The sequence below is a fragment of the Vicugna pacos genome, chromosome 15 (assembly GCF_048564905.1).
Source record: "Vicugna pacos chromosome 15, VicPac4, whole genome shotgun sequence".
In the NCBI taxonomy this organism is placed as follows: Eukaryota; Metazoa; Chordata; class Mammalia; order Artiodactyla; family Camelidae; genus Vicugna; species Vicugna pacos.
Genome location: NC_133001.1, coordinates 24837123 through 24856652, shown reverse-complemented (window position 1 = coordinate 24856652; position 19530 = coordinate 24837123). Strand labels below are relative to the sequence as shown.

General features: G+C 37.6%; 1 protein-coding gene across 6 annotated transcripts in view; it reads right to left on the bottom strand.

The window, feature by feature from the left end:
- The window catches only part of NRXN1 (neurexin 1), a 1026070-nt gene that overhangs the window by 146546 nt on the left and 859994 nt on the right, over positions 1 to 19530 (bottom strand). For all 6 annotated transcript variants that reach the window (XM_031675605.2, XM_031675618.2, XM_031675619.2 and 3 more), the window contains one exon: positions 7257 to 7428. In XM_031675605.2, the coding sequence (XP_031531465.1) occupies positions 7257 to 7428 (172 nt within the window). The remainder of the gene's footprint in view (positions 1 to 7256; positions 7429 to 19530) is intronic.

The following is a 19530-nucleotide window of genomic DNA, read 5'->3' as shown; positions in this document are numbered from 1 at the left end:
TTAATATGTAATTTCTCTGACCTTCAGTCTTTTTTGTTTTACAATGTTGTGTTAGTTTCTGGGGTATAGCATAGTGATCTAGTTTTATATATGTATACACACACACACACACACACACACACACACACACATATACATTCTTTTACATATTGTTTTTCATTATAGTTATTACAAGGTGTTGAATATAGTTCCCTGCATTATTCAATAGGACTTTGTTGTTTATCTGTTTTGTATACAGCAATTTGTATCTGCTGATCGCAAAAGCCTAATTTATCCCTCCCATCCTTTTCTCTTTGGTAACCGTAAGCTGGTTTTCTCTGTCTTGCCCTTCAATCTTTAGCTATTTCTTAAAACCTGTTTCCATCTCAATTTATAAAAACTGAACTTTCATTTATGGTAGCAACTAATTTTTTGTATTTGACGTGAGTGATTCATGGTCTGTAACCAGGAGGTAGAGTCATTAACCTAATCAATACATTTGAAGTCCTTGAACCCGATTCCTCAGTTAATATTTTCGGCTGTCCTTACTTAGAATTTATGATAATGCCATTCTTTGTTTAACCTGAATATTGTTCAGGAGTGGAATCCACACATTCCTTTATTATGATAAAAATTTAAACTACTAAACAAATTGTACACTGAAAACAATAATGGGGAACAAGAAGATAAAGTGAGAATCTTCTGGAAACCATGAAAAAGGGCTGTTATTTATATATATTCTAATTATGTTTGCCAGCCTGAGTAGTCTAAATAATGCTAAATCCTATCGAATCATCAGAGGAGCTTTCTCTTTCCTTTGTCAGAAAATTAAAAATTCTAATGTGGTTGTGTTACAGTAACTGTAAGAATCCTTTTGATATTAAAAAAAAAAAAAATCCAGGTCACTGAGGCTTTATGAGAATGAGTGAGAAGTCTAAGAATATATCACTTCTTTCCATCTTCTTGGATATGATTTCTCTGAAGCTAAGCATTTTAGGCAGATGTATTTAATATACTGCTCAATAAAAAGTTCATTATGTTTCGTCATTAAGAAAAGCCCCCAAAGTCTCAGAAAAATTGGACACCATGAAAGAGGATAATTAACACTGGAAAAGTCAGAGTTTAGCCACTAATTCTATCTAATATGGCTACAGTATTTGAAGTTTTATATTTCTCATAGTACGTAGGCTTTACTTTAGAAAATTTGGATTAGTAAACTGTTAACTTTTTGTTTGTTTGTTTGTTTGTTTGTTTGTTTTTTACATTTTTTATTGATTCATAATCATTTTACAGTGTTGTGTCAAATGTAAACTGTTAACTTTTATATATTTATATATTCATATAAATATTCATCAATGCATATAAGTAAATTTTGGCTAAAAAACAAAACATGAGCTTTACCACTGAAGTTGAATGAGGAAATTGGGGGGGGGGTTATTCAACAATGATTCATTAAGTACCCTACTATGTGCCAAGGCCTGATAATCATATCTTCCCTTGGAGTCTACCCCAAATTTGTTTAAAGAATGATTCAAATCTTCTGTATGGTTTATCAGTTTCCATAGTGAGATACATTTTTAACAGTCATGAGGTAGTTTTGTGTGTATGCGTGTCTGTGTGGGCCAGCAGAAGCAGTACACTGCAACCTAGACTAACATAAACAGTTAAGACTGATCACGTAAGTCACAATATTTAGTTGTGAAGTATCTAACTTGCTATGTTAAAGGATACATCTAATGATCTCTTCATTTTGGTTTCTGTCTCCCAGACAATATAAAGGGAAGTGCATAGAGCCAGTAGATAAAGACTTTCCAAGTGTAGATTTGGCCCTGCCACTGACTAACATAGTGATGCTGATAAAATCCATCGGCCTCTCCAAGGTTCCATTTTGTTGCCTGAAAAATGAAGGAGCTGGAATAGAAGACCTTTGAAGTTCCTTCCCTCCCTCAAATGCTATGATTATAAATGTAGTTAATTTTCTATTACATTATACACAGTAAAAATTCAATTAAAAAGAAATAAAAATATCAAAATCATCCAACCGACACTTAGTATCAAATAGGAAACTTTAAATAATTGAGTGGCTTAAATACATAATAAATTATCGATGACTTGAACTAAAAATAGATCAATCAGCTAATGTAGACTAAGTGTGTAGAATTTAAAGGGAAATCATCCATATGACTTTACCGAATTCTGAAATATTTTACCAGCCTTACAAGGTGAAAACAAAGTCAGGATTTAGAGATAATACCCCTAAGATCTTTGAGCCAAATTGAATGGTGATGCAAAAAGTATTTACATCATCTCTAAGGAGTCATTCCTTGTCCTATTTCTCTTTCTTTTAAATCTTCCATCCCTACACCACCCCATATGGCTATTTTCTCTTTTATGTAAACTCTAACAGCAATTAAACTCCATAATACTAACTTTGAAGCTGACTCATTTTATCTGACACTGGTAGGTTTTCAAAATCCTCCTTGGTCTCCCAAATAGACTATACTCTTAGTAAACAAGCACTATGTCTTTGACTTCTCTAATCATTCCTACCACAGGGCTCCATTCCATTGCTACCTAATGCAGTCTGGTGCCACTGCAGCATTAGAACATTGAATAATCAATGGTTAAATTAAGAGAGAGTGAGAAAGAGAGAGAGAGAAACTAAAAAGTATAAATGACTCTCCTTTTACTGAGCTGTTCACTAGGTCTTCCAGTGCATTCTTCTATTCAACCTCTTTATTTTCTCATAGTATCACACCTTACTTTTGGTCTTTATCTTTGACACCTGGACTTTTTAATAGCTTCCTAATTATTTTCTGTCTCTATCTCTTCCTGTTAATTCCATTATAAGGAATGCATGCCATTCTCCAAGTAAAAATCTAGCCTTTCCAGATCCAAATCAAATTTCCTATTTTTTTCATTGTCTTACTAGACCATTCGCTCCAAAATGACCTCATCTTTCTTGGACCTTATTTTCCTTTTTTTTTTTTCCTGGTTTGTCTTATTCAGAATTACCAAATATGTTAACACATATTTTCTCACATAGTATATTTTTAATCTTGAACATTTTTTACGTATCTCTGTAACCTAATGGTAAATCTTGTGTGAAATAAAACTCATATTTTATGATAAGACAAGAAAAAGTTAAACAAAAAATTCTTCTCTGCCCACGCTGTGCATTGCGTATCTGCATTATGCATTCACCAAACCCTCCCTATTGGCAGAAATACCTGCTCAACCATAAAGAGTAACATTCTCCTAGTATCGATAAGACAAATCCTTCAAGATAGCCGTTCCTTCTTGATCTCGTAAAAGGTCACGTGGTGCTTAAATCTGGATTACATAAACTGTCAATAATACGTCATTTGATGCAAAGCCCTCTGTCTCAAAAAACTTATACAACTGTGCCTTGACTTCCAGCGCGCAGAACAGAACTCAGCTTCCTGAGATGCTCTTCCCTGGTTATAACCCTCAAATTTGGCTCAAATAAAGTTTTCCATTTCTTTCTTAGGTCAACTGATTAACTGTTTCGTTGACACTTGAAACTTCTTTCAATTATAGTTCCCACCCTTAAATATTTGTTGATTTGGTGTATTAACTTGACAAGAATAAAATGAACATCTGACCTTGCATAGAATAAATAACTACTTTTTGGCACACTGTGGTAGACAGATGGATTCAAAGGTTTATCCTCAAAGGCAGTTTATCTGGAGCAATCTTTAGTCTGGGCAAGTTAAATGATGTTAGACTGTGGATTAACATTATGAGAAGAGGAAGTCTATTTTTGTTGACAGAAAAAAATTTTGCTACCTAACGGTAATTAGGGACAAATCAGATTAATGACGTATTATTTTCTAGAGCTGTAACTGATAAGCACTAAGGAATGGCTTTCTCAACTTTAAACGGTTTGCAAAATATTATTTCTATGCTTTGTTCCATGCACAGAAAATAATGGCAACTGGATCTGCTATTCAGATCAACATTTATTCTAAAACGTGAATTGTGGAGTTATGAGAATATTTCATTCACTCCAAAAGAGCATAACATCTACCTCTATTAATTAGTTTCTCTATGAAAGCCTTCCAGACGATTACAGGCTAACACCACTGGTCAACGCTTTAGGTGCTTTTCATTAAAGGCACAGTGTCACCACCAGACAAATTGCTTCATATAAAAGCACTTACCACAAAGTCCTATAATGGAAGGTTAAGTGCTATACTTAATTACTAATTTCAACCCTTATTACCTATATTTTGCAATGCAGGCACTTAAAAAGGAACCAAATATAGTCTGTTGGTTCCCGCTTCTCTGATTGTAGCATTTAGTGGTAAAAGCATTAGTCCAGCTGTTTTTCTAATGAATAATAACAACAAAGTACTTTTTAAATAAGAACAGTCATGCCATAAAGCGATGCAAAATAGATATGTGAGCCATTTCGATTGAACTCATACATAAAATCACTTTGTTCTAAAAACTAGATGACACATATTTTAAAATCTGTATTCAGTCTCCATGGCATTATTGCAGATCAAGCTCCAAGAGAAGAAAGGTAGTTGGAATTTTCATGGCTTGTTTCCCTACCTCAGCATCATGCTGAAAGGCACACAGAGCAGGTGATTAATAAAATGCTTGATGACAACCATGGTGACGCCCCTGAGTTCTTTACATCATTAACTTTATATATATATATAGGTCCAAACTCCTCACAGGTGCTCCAGTTTTCCCACGCGCCGACTCCGTGTTTTACCCTTGCTTGTACCCTTCAGAATGACTGCAGCGTGGCTCACCCTTGATTCATTAATATCTGAAACACTTCTTTGATGAAAAGACACTTCGACTCTGATTCATTATAAAAGGTGGCCTCTAAACAGACAATGTCTAAAGATTTGCTCCTTAATTATCGTGACTTTGCCAGCTTCCAATTTTAAAATGCCGTTTACGTTGCTTCTTTTACGGAGCACCCATTTAATTGGTAAATAAGACATTATATGTGTTGAACAACTATATTAGTCTAGAAAAATACACAAATATTTGTTGACTTAATAGTGCCCCAGTCTCGGCTCTTACTTCTCAAATTAGACATTCGTCTGTTGCAAAAAGACAGGCAGCATGTTTTTTTGAACTGTGCCTATTACATAGTATCTGGTACGTGCACACTTAAAGGGTTGTTAATCAAGTAAAATATACTAAAGTACTTACAGAAATTTTTAAAACAAAAACCGTTTACCCAACTGCGTGAGTGCCTTAGAAAACTAGGTTCTGATCATCTGTGCTTGGGAAACACACACTATCTTTCTTTTTCAGAGATGCATTATGGTATCACTATGGGAGAGTCCAAGCATAGATATTTTTAACTTAGTTTAATCCAGAATTTCCCAAACTAACTTGCGAGTGGGACGTCCTCTCTTCTCTCACAGGTCCCCATTTACATTCTCTAAAACAAAGGCCTTAAAGATACTAGTTTGGAAAGTGCAGTAAGAGTGAAAAGTTACCAAACTAAGAAAATTTTAACAAATAAGCTGGTGAAACAAAGCTAGGCTTCAGGAAGCACCTGCCACATTGTAATCGTGACGGGGTTTATCATTTCACACGTCCGGGACCACTGATAGCGTCCACATGAGCAGAGTCTAGGACTTGTCCTACTTTACATCTCCCATGGTGTCCAGCGCAGTGATGTCCTCTCAGTAAACAGGTATCAATTACTATGTACTTTAGGAAATTCACCAATTTTCTGTTATTCCACTGAGGTTGTAGTTATTACAAAAAATGCATTTCTACTAGGATTTCAGTAAATGCAATAAGGGATTAGCAGGGCTATGTAACACTGCATGCATATTTAAGTATCTTCCTCCCAGATCTTCCATCCTTCATCTTATTATAGTTGGTAACAGAAGGTGTGCATTCTCATAAATGTAGTTTAAAACCAGGATAATTCCAAGGACATCAATTCAGCAAATATTTATCGTGTCTACTATTTGCCAGTGTTTTAAAAGGCACTGGACATATTATTAATGTGCTTGCTTCTGAATTTTGTCATGGAAAGGGGCTTTAAAATTATATTTAATTCAGCAAATATTTGCAAAGCAGCCAGTTTATAAAATAGGTTTGAAATGCGGCTTGAAGACGTAGATGTTCTAAGTTAGAAAAGGTCCAAAAGGGCACCACAGACATTTCATTCCATATTTGTGTGTAAATACTAAGGAGAATTGGTCTTTACTTAATAAGTGAGCTATTTCCTCAAATTCTTCCCTTCAAGAAACAAATACTGTAATAAAGAAGTTTACCTATACATTTTGGTGATCATTTTTATTGTGCAAAATGAGAATTTCTTTTTATAATCTTTTTTTTTATACTGTGCTATAAATCTTCTGCTGTACAAGAAACAGCTGTTTCTAAAAGGGGTGCAGAGGCAAACGAGACTAACATTCTTAGTAACCTCTTTTGTCCTAAAATATGGAAAGGATAATAATTGCAGTAAAATTATTTGCACCTTCAATTTGTATTTGACTTTAAAATAACATTTAAAAATTGAGGATATCTGCTACCACAAGTAACACTGGCTTAAGTTTCTATTCTGCCTTTGTTTCAAAACCATTATACTGACAAAGCTCATTAATAATGAACAAGATATTTTAATTCTCTCAATAATACTTTGACATTCATTTTATAGACTTGAAATGAGTAATACCAGTGTCCCAGAATCCTCGTGAAACCCATGGTTAGATGACAGTGAAAACGAAAGTCATTTACTTGCATGTTCTCCTAACTGCTGATTTACGGTGCTACATCAAGTTCCTTTATTACTTCTCTGTCCCATCCCTCCCGCAGCTGTCCTGATTTTTAGCTATGTACCACCATCAGAGGAACTGTCTCCTCCTATTATTTTTTAGAGAAGAGTGTTATAATACTCCCTCACTTAGTTTTAAATTTTAACTTTGTTACTTTTGACAAAGCCTTTCCTTTGTTGGAATGCAAGGATGCAGTAAAAAGAGCTTTGACAGGTTGTGCCTTTTATTGTGTGCATTTTTCTGGCTTCGATGACGTCCTGAATTTTGCAAACTGTAACGTGTGCCTTCAGGTCCTCCTACCACATGCCACTTGTACACTGTATCAAGAACAGTTTAGGACAGCATTATAGTCACATGACTCTAACGTCCCATCAATACTCGATGGTTTCTCAGAAAACCCACAATTGGGTGAAACGGACACAAAACAATGCTTTGTTTTCCAGTCTGTTTTTCCTACAATCTTCCCCCAACACACATTCACTGGCTTACCTGCAGGGTAGCGCTCGATCACGGGCCAGCTGTCCACCTGTAACGTGGCATTGCCACCACTCCTCGTGAAACGCACTACATGGTATTTCCCATCGTTAATGATTGCATTGGACTCTTCGATGGCGATGTCATCAGTTCCAACATTAAATTTAACTCCAATTTTTCCCTGGTGCTGGAAGGGAGGAGGGAAAAAAAGAGTTGTATGAAGTCGTACTGATTAGTCAGCGTTTAGTAAGAATTAGTGACAGGGTATTATTGCTCAAGAATGTGCTTCAGAACAACAGCTGCTCCTCCGATTTCACTTCTGAAAAACTTGTGCAAGATTCTTGACATCTGGGTAAACCTGAAGCACCTCTTTCATGGGTAATTGATATTCCAAAAGACACACTTTCAAGAGAACCAAGCTGCCTTCTTCCCAGAGGTTGCCACAGACAAGGTGCACAGCTGCCTGTGTGAAAGGATCTTCTTTTATGTTCTCTGACACAGCTCCTTTAATCCACTCCTTCCGTTTCACAAGAAAAATGAAGCTCGGAAGGCTCCCTTTTAATAACTGGTGAAATCAGAGTAATGAAATCTATTTATAGCCAACTGCCAAGGCTCACAATACAGAAGTGACTCTAATGGGTGAGAGTAGACACATGGACAGGCATTAATGAGGGCAGTTTTTTAGTCATTATTTACACAAAAAAAATCATCAGATGCTAAAAGTCTGAAATTTACTCAGTTTCTTTATTTTACAGATGAGGAAACTCTGACACAGGAAGGTGCAATGACTTGTTCAAGGTCACATAACTAAACAGAGGGGTGCTAGAGTTAGAATTCAGTTCCCTTGCTCTTAGTTCACACATAAGCTAAGATGATGTTAAGATACGATTATCGAAAATGAGCTCCCTGTCTGAATTTTGCAAAGCAATATGACAAATCGTTCTAAGTACAAAGTTTGTGCCTGTTAACTTTCGAATTTCATGATATAAGGCAGCAAAGAGAAAAACGTGCTTACGCCCTCTGCCTTTGAGAACCTTTCTCTAACGGCAGGGCTGCCATGAGTTCAGTGGATTTTTAAAGCATGTGGATTTGCCCTTAATCAGCAGCACAGAATACCCGCACTGCGGGCCCCTGTCAGAGGACCTAACCTCAGACTGTCTGCGGCTCACCTTTTATCAAACCTCAGCTCAGAGGAACAACACGGGGGAAAGAGGAATAAAGGACATATGCTCCATCCATTCCTGCAGAAATCTAAAATCAGAGTAACAGAAACCTGAAGATTTGGACCATAGCCTCTTGACCTCTTGCTGGATTCTCACCACTGAGCTAGGCGGCAAGAGAATGGCACCCACTCATACTGAGAGTTACTGTAGAAAAATCTTGTCTGACACTATTACTTGAAGGGAAGTACCTGAAGATGTCATTTGGGACACTGATCATCGTCACTGTGCCCTTCTATTTTTCTTTTTCCTGGTTCTCATTGTCCTTGAAGGATCTCTTTCTTATAATAGGTTCGTATGGTTTTTATTATTGGGTGTTCTGATTTGTTTTGGGCTTGATGCACAATATGATTTAAAATCATATTTCCTTTCTGAGTTTGGTTATTAGGAAACTCAGAGTCAGAATGGAAATTTCACCAGCTACATAGACTGCTGCTAGGCTGTTTTCCCCAGGCTTATTTTTATCTTCTACCATACTTCTCCAGATCTGTACCTTTAAATACAAGTCATTGTAAGGCATTTCAGGCTTTTTTTTTTTTTTGGTAGAATTATTCAGGTGACAAACAACAGGATTCCAATAAATACTAATGTTTTCTCCAAGGACCTAAGGAGGCTTTTTAAGACTTTTTTATTTTTATTTTTTTTAGCACAGGTCTTCTGTATGAGCACTCATTATTTCCTCATTTTGGTAGAATTCCTCTTTGCTCATTTTCAGTAAATTATTTAACACAGTATACATATATATTTTAACACATGCGTGATCTAAGTCCATTTTTAAGAAAGTCCTTATTTAAGAGGTTAAGTTATCTTTAATTAACCAACACCTCTATATTGTTCTAAGCACTTTACAAATACTAACACTGGTACGTCTCCTAACGGACCCAGGAGACAGGTACTATTTCATCTCCATTTGACAGATCAGGAAACTGAAGCACAGAGTGATTAAGCACCTTGACTAAGGTCACAAAGCTAGAAAGAATCCGTGATTCAGACCCAGGCGGCCTGGCTCTAGAGGTTGAGCTCCTAATCATTACACTAGGCTGAGCTTCCCAAATGCTGGGTCACCCTCCAGCTGCCGTTAGCAGCTGCGGTAAATCTGGTTGTCCTTGGTGACCCGTTTCACCTTTCCTGCTAGGGCAGCCTCGTGCTATGCTTTGCAGACTGTACACATGTATCAATCAACGTGAGCTTAAAACAATTTTATAGAGGACGGTAAACAACTGATATGTGGGTGTAACAGGATGTTACAATGGACTCTTTTTGTCTCAGTTTCAGCTGCAATCTTGAAATGACAATAAAAGTAAAAAACAAAAACAAAACAGATTGTTACTTTTATTTTACAAAAGGAGGTACAAGACTGCCTCAGCCAGACCTGCAAGGGAGAGTATTCAAAACTGCTTTTGGGACCCTGAATTAATTACCTATTTACATCCCATTAAAGAGACAAGAAAGACTAAGAGGAGGTTGATAATGAGAAGAGGATTTTTGGAGAGAATTGGATGTGATGTGATGTGATGTGATGTGCAAGTACCTTCAAGGTAGAAGGCTACTTTCCCTTACTTTAAGTGCAGGGGAAAGCAACCTCAGTGGCATATCTCAGAAAGTTTGATACTTGTCTCCTGGAACCTGATGGCAGTTGTTGGGGTAAACAGCAACCCCTTGCCTGGGATTTGACACTTGCCTGAGAAATCTTCAAAGGGAGAGCCTATGACTGGCTGGTGCTCTGATGGCAGAGCAAGGTTTTTACCGCACCAGGGGCCACCTGTGCATTAGCCTGTTAGAACAAGGAACGTATGAACACTTCCCATGGATCATGGGTCAGAGAGCCAGCCCAGAACTGTGTTGTATTCTATCCAAGAGGGCTCCTCCAGAGAGGGGTGGTCAGTAGTAAAGACAACAGAAAGAAGCTGGAGTTGCAGCGATGGATGCCCGAGAACTGAGGTGGAAATCCTGAATGATCATCTGCAGGAGGTGCATTTACCCGCTTCAAGGGAATTGCAGGTAAAGAAATTACAATGATGTGGTTAAGAGCACTAAAACACTCACCAAAATGTCCCCTGCAAACTGCCCCTCAGAGGCAACTTTAATTGTGGGCTAAACCCAGCAGGATGGTTACTACCGCATGTCTGCCCCTTATCTCATCGCTGAAGGAGTCAGAGGGGAGGAAGAGAAGTGACTGTCCTGGAAGAAGAGGAACAACCCTGCTCCCTCACTCAGTGCAAGTGGAAGCAGCAAGGCAGCCCAAGCCGGGGTAATGGGCTGGCTTTAACTGACGTTGTATTTATTATTACAAAGCAGTGAGTGAGCTGAGATTATTTATGTCTGAAATATGAACAGGTGATTTTTTTATTATCTAAGAGCTACCGAAGTCATGTTGAGACTTCTCCTAGACTTCCCTGGGGTCAGGAAGAAATACTCCACAGAACAGATTTAAATTCCTGTTGCATCCCAGGAATCAGCCCTTTCGGTGTAAGAAGTACGTGAGGATATTTTTTCCTCTAGAGTTGATTGTTTTAGCGGCTCTTCTATTATAGACAAGTTTCTTATCCCAGGATAGACTGAAAGAAGTTCTTAAAGTTCCCTACTTGTTCTGATTGGAAGGATACCGGAGTCTATTTTCATCAGAGTTCTAATCATTAAGGAGATTCAACTTCTGTGCATAGACACATTACAATGCTAGAGGTACAAAATGCGGCAAACTCTTAAAAAGAGCTTTTTACCTTAGGCCTAAAGTTTTCTGTAACATGGAATGTAAAATGCTTATTTTCTATGGTAAAGAAATCCCAGATTTCTTAGGTATTCGTTTCTTGCAACGTAGTAAAACAAACTGTTAAGAAACAATGAGAATTGTTGATGCTGGGAGAGCTTGTAACTTCTAAATGATTCCCATCTTTCCCTGAATATTCAGTCCTTCAACTTCCAATATCTTTGCTATCTCACGGATTTAAACTCCAGAGTCAGCTAGACCAGGACGGAATACCACCAAAGTAGGTTCACACAACAGACTCTACCCTAAGTCAGAGATTCGTTACCCCATCCTAGGTTGCACTAAATCCTTGAAAATTTAAGCATAAATGATAGCCAAAGAGCCAGCTTTTTTCCCCCTGAAAATACATAAATTAAAAAGTCATATAAACCACAAAATATTAATGTCCAGCATATTTAGAGGACCAATATTTATGATTCCATTCAGGGACTCTAAATATTCTCAAAACACACTCTCCTGCATTGACAGGACAGCAAGTCATCTCAATTATATAAACAATAAAACTTGCTAAAGTTTCTTGCCAATGGATAATTACAATTTAAAAGAATCCATTTCAAATTCTTATTCTCTGGGATTAAATGTGATTGTCTCTGACAAATTCTCATGAATATTGCATTAGCAAACCCAGCAGTCATTTCATTGGACATGTACCGGTCTTTCAACACTGTATCTTCCTTGAAATCGTAACTGGTTCACCCATAATTTCAAAACTCTATTATGAGAATATCAGTAACGAGGCATTTATAATTTAATGAAGTCTTTCTATGGCTTCATTAAATAAATAGTGACAAAGGTAATTATTGATTTTTTCACCAAAGCTCATTTCTGAATAAAGATTACATTATTAGACCAAGGTAAAAGGAAACATGAAAGATGACACTGGGAAGGAACTTGAAAGTTTTAGCAAGTGGCACCATAGTTAACGCATCTCTTAATTCCATCTGCAATCACATGTTCATTTGAAAAAAATATTTGTTTTAACCAAGATTCAGATTTAATGTATACTCGATATGTTGGGCATACTTCAGGCAAGATGTCCTGCGTGTTACAGATACAGATATATTTCAATCTATATGCATATGAAATAGGTAAAACAGAGCACACATATATGAAGTTTTAGCCTGTGTATGGCATACAGACATGGCTACTGCTTTTTTCCCCAACTCTGGGCTTGTTACTTAGGAGTGTTTGGCTTAACTATGTCCAGGAAAAGAGTAAAAAATTTAGAAGTGTCTTTTTTGTTGTTCATTCATTTATCATCCTCTTAGAGTGTCGATCACTCAACAAGATGAGTAAGTGTGCAACCCAGGATGGCATATAGATTTGCAAGGAGGCTTGTTTATGGTCTGTAAGCTTCAGTTGTGCACCACGATACAGTCCGAGCTGCAGAGCCCACTCTGGACAACACTTGACAATGTCGTCAAATGCATTCGGTCCTCGTGCGCACTTCAGAGGCCAGAACACCTCCCGTGGGCCAAGCTACATCATCTACAGAAAGGTTGAATGTTATGGTTTGCTCTTCCAGAGACTAATCCTCACCAGGGCACAGTGGTTTTAAGGCCCAGGGGACTCTGGGCACCTCAAGGCACTGTTGGTGGGGTAAGTGACACTGCAGAGTATGTCAGGGAGTCAGAGGCCACCTCTTCTCTCACTTCAAAACACACATACTGATTCAGATCATTGCTAATTTAACCCAAATACATTTCCAAATGAATGACTTAGAGCTTCTACTGGCTGGTAGAGATTACATTTACCCGTCTAGAGGGTCCATAAAATCAAGCAGTGGTTTTGGTCTAGTTATTTTAACCTGGCACTGAGCTGGAAATGTACACTACCCCCCCTAGAAAAAACAACCCACCACTTCAAAAACAAGAGGCTGTCCTGTCTCCCACTTTCCCCATTGACTAATATTTTTCATTTGTTCAGCTACTAAGTAAAGATTGAGTAAGTAATATGAATATGGCATTTGCTAAGTATGTAGGCAAGACAAACATGTAAAGTGTATTATCTGCCCTTTGGGAAGTTTTCAATCAAACTGGGAAGATAAACCACGTATGCAAATATTCACGCCCACCAAAGAGTTAAGGGAGGGGCAGGGAGGAGCAGAGCCGCCCTTTGGGGGGTTCCAAAGGTCTCAGGGAGCCTCCAACTGTGTGGCAGGGGCAGGCCAGCATTTGGACAGCTGTAACATGGCCAGTGGATACTAAAGACACCCAGGGACATAGAAGCTATGTTCTGTCTCCTGTTTCCCCTTCCAGGGCCTGCATAGCAGAGTGCTCACAGGGTACCAGGCACTGAGCTATACACAATGTATCTACCCCAAACTCCCAGCCAACCTGAGAGGTAAGTGCTGCCTCCCTAGCTGCTCAGAGTTTAAACAGTGTGCCCCAAATCATGTAGCTAATACAGAGCTGGTCCCTGACCACGCTGGAGGGGCTTTTTATAAAAGAATGATTTCAGCTGTGTCTGTGTTCTAGAAAATCTTGAAACCAAGGCATGCCAGAGGACTGACTCAAGAGGAGGGCTACGGAAAATTACACCTTTCTTCTTGGCTGATTACACTTCACAGCATCAGACAATACGGAACCAGAAGTGGGTGAGATCTAGGGTGATACAACCTAGAAAGATCGCATTTAGGGGTGACACACCCTTAAGAAAATCGTATTTTCATTTTCCCATCAAATCTTCACGATGGATAGTAGACCTTTCTAATATGCCCCCATTCTACAAAACGCTGTAACTCCTTTGATCCCATGAAACTCATCTTGAGAGAGGTATCACCTTGTTGGAAGGTTACACCCATCTCTTGGTCCTCAGACTATCTAATAAAACTTTGTAAGCCCACGACTGGTCTCCCTCAAGCACTGTTTTCATGTTAGTTTTTAAGTAGCTGTTTTAACTACTCAACCATATTATACAGAGCTTGAGGATAAGAAAAAAGACTGACATATTCCTTATTGCATCCTTCATAGCGCTTTGTGGACTACCTCTTCATTTATAATTTTCTAAAACTCTCTCATACACAATTTTCTTTCTTTTAATTGAGATACAATTCACATATCATAAAATTTGCCCTTTTAAAGTGTACACATCAGTGGTTTTACTATATTCATAAGGTTGGGCCACTATCATCCTTCTTTAATTCCAGAACAGTTTCATCACACTGCAATTTCCTTTTGATGAGATACATACAGTCCTCAGCACACTTAATGGCTACTCAGCCTCTGTGAGCTCTATTACTATTATTACTCTCATTATTGTTATTCTTACATTTGGAAAACAACGTTTTACTTCATAGCAGGTTGATGGAAGTTAATTAAAATAATGCTTAAACTACACAGCCATCACACTTAGAACACATAATATCTCACTGATCTTTGTAACAATTTGTGAAGTAGTGTATATATTTTGCAAATAAAGAAGTTGAAGCTCAGAAAGGCTGAGAATTGACCAAAGTCAGGGCATTGATCTACCATTTGGCTAAAGAGGGAACATTCTAAAATCTAATGATGTTCACCTATGGGTGAACTGTCCAACCACTGGTTGTACTGAAGCAGAGACGGCTTGATTAGACACCCCTCTGTGTCCCCTCCCACCTCAATGATACTACGGTTCTATGAAAAGCCTAAATGGATGGAAAAGCAGTTAGTACAAAAGAAAAACAAAAAGAGAGAAGGAAAGTACTAGCTAGTTTTTGATATGAATTAAAGGAACTTACATTTGATTTTAAGTCTTAGTTTTTTTTCAAAATTTATAAAATATATGAGCCCTAGGATTATATTTTTAAATGAGGAATTCTTCAATTTACAGGAGGAAAGGGGCTATCCCACTAGGTCGATGTCTCAGAGGGACCTAGGAGGCTTTTGTAACCTTTTGTAAGCTACATGTGTTCTTCCCCCAGAAAATTATTACCCCTTATCTGCATTGGGGAAGGAGAGACTTGTCTTTATGGGTAAGAACCTTTGCCTTGCCAGGCATGTAGGACTGGGTGGTGGTGGTAAGAATAAAGGTCAATGAGTTCTTCTCTTGAGGACGGACAGACCCTGAGTTCTGGCGGTAACACCGACTCTTTAATGCCTCCATTTCCTCGCATTATCTCTCCTTAGATAAAATTAAATCAAGAATCAGAGCAATGTTGGGATGAAACTGGCCCACTAAATGATTGGTGGGCACACCTTGGAAAGGAGCAATCACTCTAAGGTCGATATTTTGAAACTATCTCTATTTTGTTTATTTCGCTGGTGGAGCCAATACTGCATTATCCTTTATATTTTAAAATATATTCTCAAACCATTATGCAGTTTTCCAGGGTGGCTCCGGCTTCAGAAACGTCATGAAGTCTTTTTCATGGCACCTTCCCATAGTCCAAACAGCGTATCTCTCTCTGCATGGTGCCACAGAACAAAATAAAGCTAACTCATCCTCTTGGGGATCAGAGATTTCTCACTGAGATCATTGATTCTGCATTCCCATCCACTGAAATAAATAGCAACCACCATAAAATAGAAACACTCATCTTTCCACGTGTCCTTACAGATAAAGAATGTGTTCTACCATTAAGCTTTTTTTCCTCTTGAATAATAATAAAAAAGCAGAAATCAAACAGAGCAAAAAACGGGCACTGACTGGTAGTCTATGTCAGCTTCTTAATTTTTCACAGGTAAGACCTCTGGTTTGAACATTTAGCTCAGTAGTCTGGCATCATGAGAAACTCCTTGGGTTGCATGGAGATCTAAGGTCACACTGGCTTAAGTTAAGCCTTGTCAAAAATGCACTGAGCTGATCAGATATAGCTTGTTTTTTTGTTTATGTTTTTTTGGGCTGTTGTATTATTGGTGCCATAACAACCCTTAGTTGGGTGTTAAATAAGCTTTGATCACATTTTATGGTCATTCAGGAAACTGTGGGCAATAAACATTGTGTTTCAAGTGCTGATTAAAACGATAACCTTTGTTTCTCTGCTTCTCTCTGAAGTGGACAGGGACAGGACATTCAGCTCTATCACTTCCACTAGTTCTTGGCAATTCTACATACAACGGTTTTCCTATAAAAGAGGTTTGGGATTATTTGTGGATTTCACTCACTTGTATCCTAGAACCATCATTTTCATGCAGAGGTGACTATATAATTACATTTCATTGCACAGAGCACAATATTTTTTCAGACAAGAGACAAAGCATCTTTGGATGGTGAATTCATCGTCTGCATGGTAAATGTTACCTTAGTAACTAGGTTATAGGTAAAACAAAACTAACCTTTGTATTTAAACATTTTTTTAAATAAAAACATATCAAGAGATAAATGCAATTATTTTGACTGACTCAGTTGGCGAATGCTTATAAGCCATACATGAAACAGAAAAGTTGGTTTGGAAGGGATATCATTTTTAAAAATTGTGTTTGTAAATTGTGACTTGCAACCAGAACACTAATAGTGAGGTGGTATTTTCAAGTGTGTTTGATGAACTGACTTTTAAATAATGCTATCTTGTTTTTCACAAGCCTCAAGCAGAGCCCTAATTTGAAATGCATTCCAAGAGAAAAGCTGACAATGCTACCTCTCTCCTTTTCTTTATTCTTGCCTTCTAGGGCAGGACTACCTGTCTACATCCTTAGAAAAAGCGTATGTGTGCATATGGGCAGAAAAATGCATTCACCAAAGACTATTTTCCATTGAATCAGCAAGGCTCTATTATCCCCAGTGTGGTAAGTAATAATTTCTACAGGAATCAAAAATAAATCTATGTTTATGTGTGTAATGCTGACACAAAAGAGTTTTCAGGAGAGAATGTAGAATATCAAAGGCTGAAGCCCCTGATGGTTATGACCTTTATTCATCAAAACAAAACAATAATACTGCCATGAAAATAAAATAATGTCAAGAAACATTAGCAAGTATCTATTAGGTACAGTGCATTTCACGAAAACACTGTACCACTCTCTCCAGACTCAAAAAATTTTTTAAATGTATTTGTTCATTGTATTTATATACATTCACTTCCCAAAATTTTATGATTTTCTTGCATAAATGACACTAAAGTTTTGGAAATATCGGAACGCATGAGTTGAGTCTTCAACTTAATCATCCATTCATTCACTCAACAAGTGCAAATGGATTTCCCAGTATATTCCTGACATTCTTCTAAATTCTGGATAAACTGTGGTTAACAGGACAGTGCCACTGCCACTATGGAGCTTTAAATCTCTCATTATTTTTTATATATTAAAATTTACATTAGCATATAAAAGTCTGCTAAATGTCAAGAAGGAAAAGGACAGGGTGTTGTGAGAGGCATTGGGTTATTAAGGAAAGCCTCTTAAAGGAGCTGAAGATATGAAGAAATCAATAGTGAGATAAGGGTTTTCCAGGCAGAGGAAACAGTATGTGCATAGGCCCTGAGGAGAGAAAAACATGTATGTGTACAGACAGATGCTCTTTATATACAAATGCAGATTCAGAGATAAATATATGGATTCTTTGTAGTGACAGAGATATGTAAATTATATACGAACACATGTAGATACTATCCAGAAAGTTTGTCTAGGAGATAAAACTAGATTATGGAATTATGCATAAAAAAACAAAATATTTCATTTGCAGACATAAAGCAATTGGAAAACAGATAGCTAATCACATTTTAAAAATCTTCCAATCTAAGAATGCAATGTTGTTGCTATAAATGTAGAACCTAACAGTACAAATCTTGACATTCATCTAATTGTTTGTTCCTAAGTTTCATTCATCAATGTGCTTTATGAAATCTAATATATAAAGACTTTCTGAATCAACAGGGACTCACCACATTTTCCAAAAGTCATTTACTTCCACAATGTCAAAAAGTGATTCATCATTCTATGCTTTTATTTCAAAGCTGATGTAACACGTTCAGTTTCTTTGTGGGGTAGAATGTCTTGTTAACTTATGTCTCTAGAGAGCTCTTTTATCTCAAGATGTAGCAAGAGTTCTCTGTACATTTTCACCTTAAAAATACTGTTTGAAATCATTCAACTAGTTTTTCAAGTACCCTCTACAAATTAGTCGAAGAAAGAGAAGTTTCTACCTTTGACCTTTTCATGCCCCTGTTTCACACACCTGGAAGAGAAAATGAACTAAGTCCAATGCTTGAGTCCTTAAAATGTGGGTGTCCAAGGCAATGAACAGGTCACTTCAAACAAGAAGAGAGATTTTTCATCCAGTTCATCCACTTTTTTTTTTCAGAAACATCTCAAATAAATGAAGTCAAAAGATGAATTTTTCCTGCAATTTGGCCTAAAAGTCTGAAGCCAAAAACACACAGAGTGCTTAAATCCAAATAATTTATGAACACTTTGAACTCGAAGTAGTCATTGTTAACTTCTCCGGAGCAGTAATCATCCCTTTTCATGGTTCCCCAGGAAAAGCCGCAGGGTATTTTGAAGAGATCTGTGGATTCTGGTAAGAGACTAATGCCAGGCTGAGAGAGAAATCTCGGGAGCAAAGTCAAGTTAGTAGCTATCTATCAAAAGAACATGTTCGTTCTCTCTCTCACTGCTCTGTCACACTGGCCTTTAATTTCCAGGAATGTACCACATTCTGTCCCATCTCAGGACCTCTGCTGTTCTTTCTGTCTAGTTGGCTGTTCCCTTGCTTCCCCCACCCCCAAATAACTGATCCCCTATATCCTGAGGGAAAAAGAACCTTGAGAACTTTAGGGTACAGCTGCTCATTGACCCTGTTGAGCAAAAGGACAAGGCTTGTCTGTGAAAAATGTCCTTCTATGAAGCAAGAACTGAAGGGCGGATACCCACTGAAGTACAAAAGACACTTAAAGGTCTCTCCTGCCAATTGTTGAAAAGCCAGTACTCTATAGGAAGGCATGTCTCATTTGATGAACAGTCTTCTCCAAAGAACTTCAGGTTATCTGTGATAAATCTTTAATTAGGAAATATCACAGCAAGATTAATATGCTGTGATCTCATATCTAACTTACACACTTCCCCTGCAAACATGTCCACTCTTTCAAAATGAACACAAATCAAACCTAACCGAGAAGGTAAACACCCACTGAGAAATTAATCACAGATGTCATTCTAAGGCCAAATGGAAACCATATATACCTTATGCACTGTTTTGTAATAGTGCCAAAGCTTCCCAAAAGAGTGTGGAAATTCAAGAAGTGCTTTATTTGGCAACAGATGCCTGATAATGATGTTGATGATGATGGTGATGGTGATGATGATGGTGGTGATGGTGATGATGATGGTGGTGATGGTGATGGTGGTGATGGTGATGGTGATGATGATGGTAATGGTGATGGTGATGA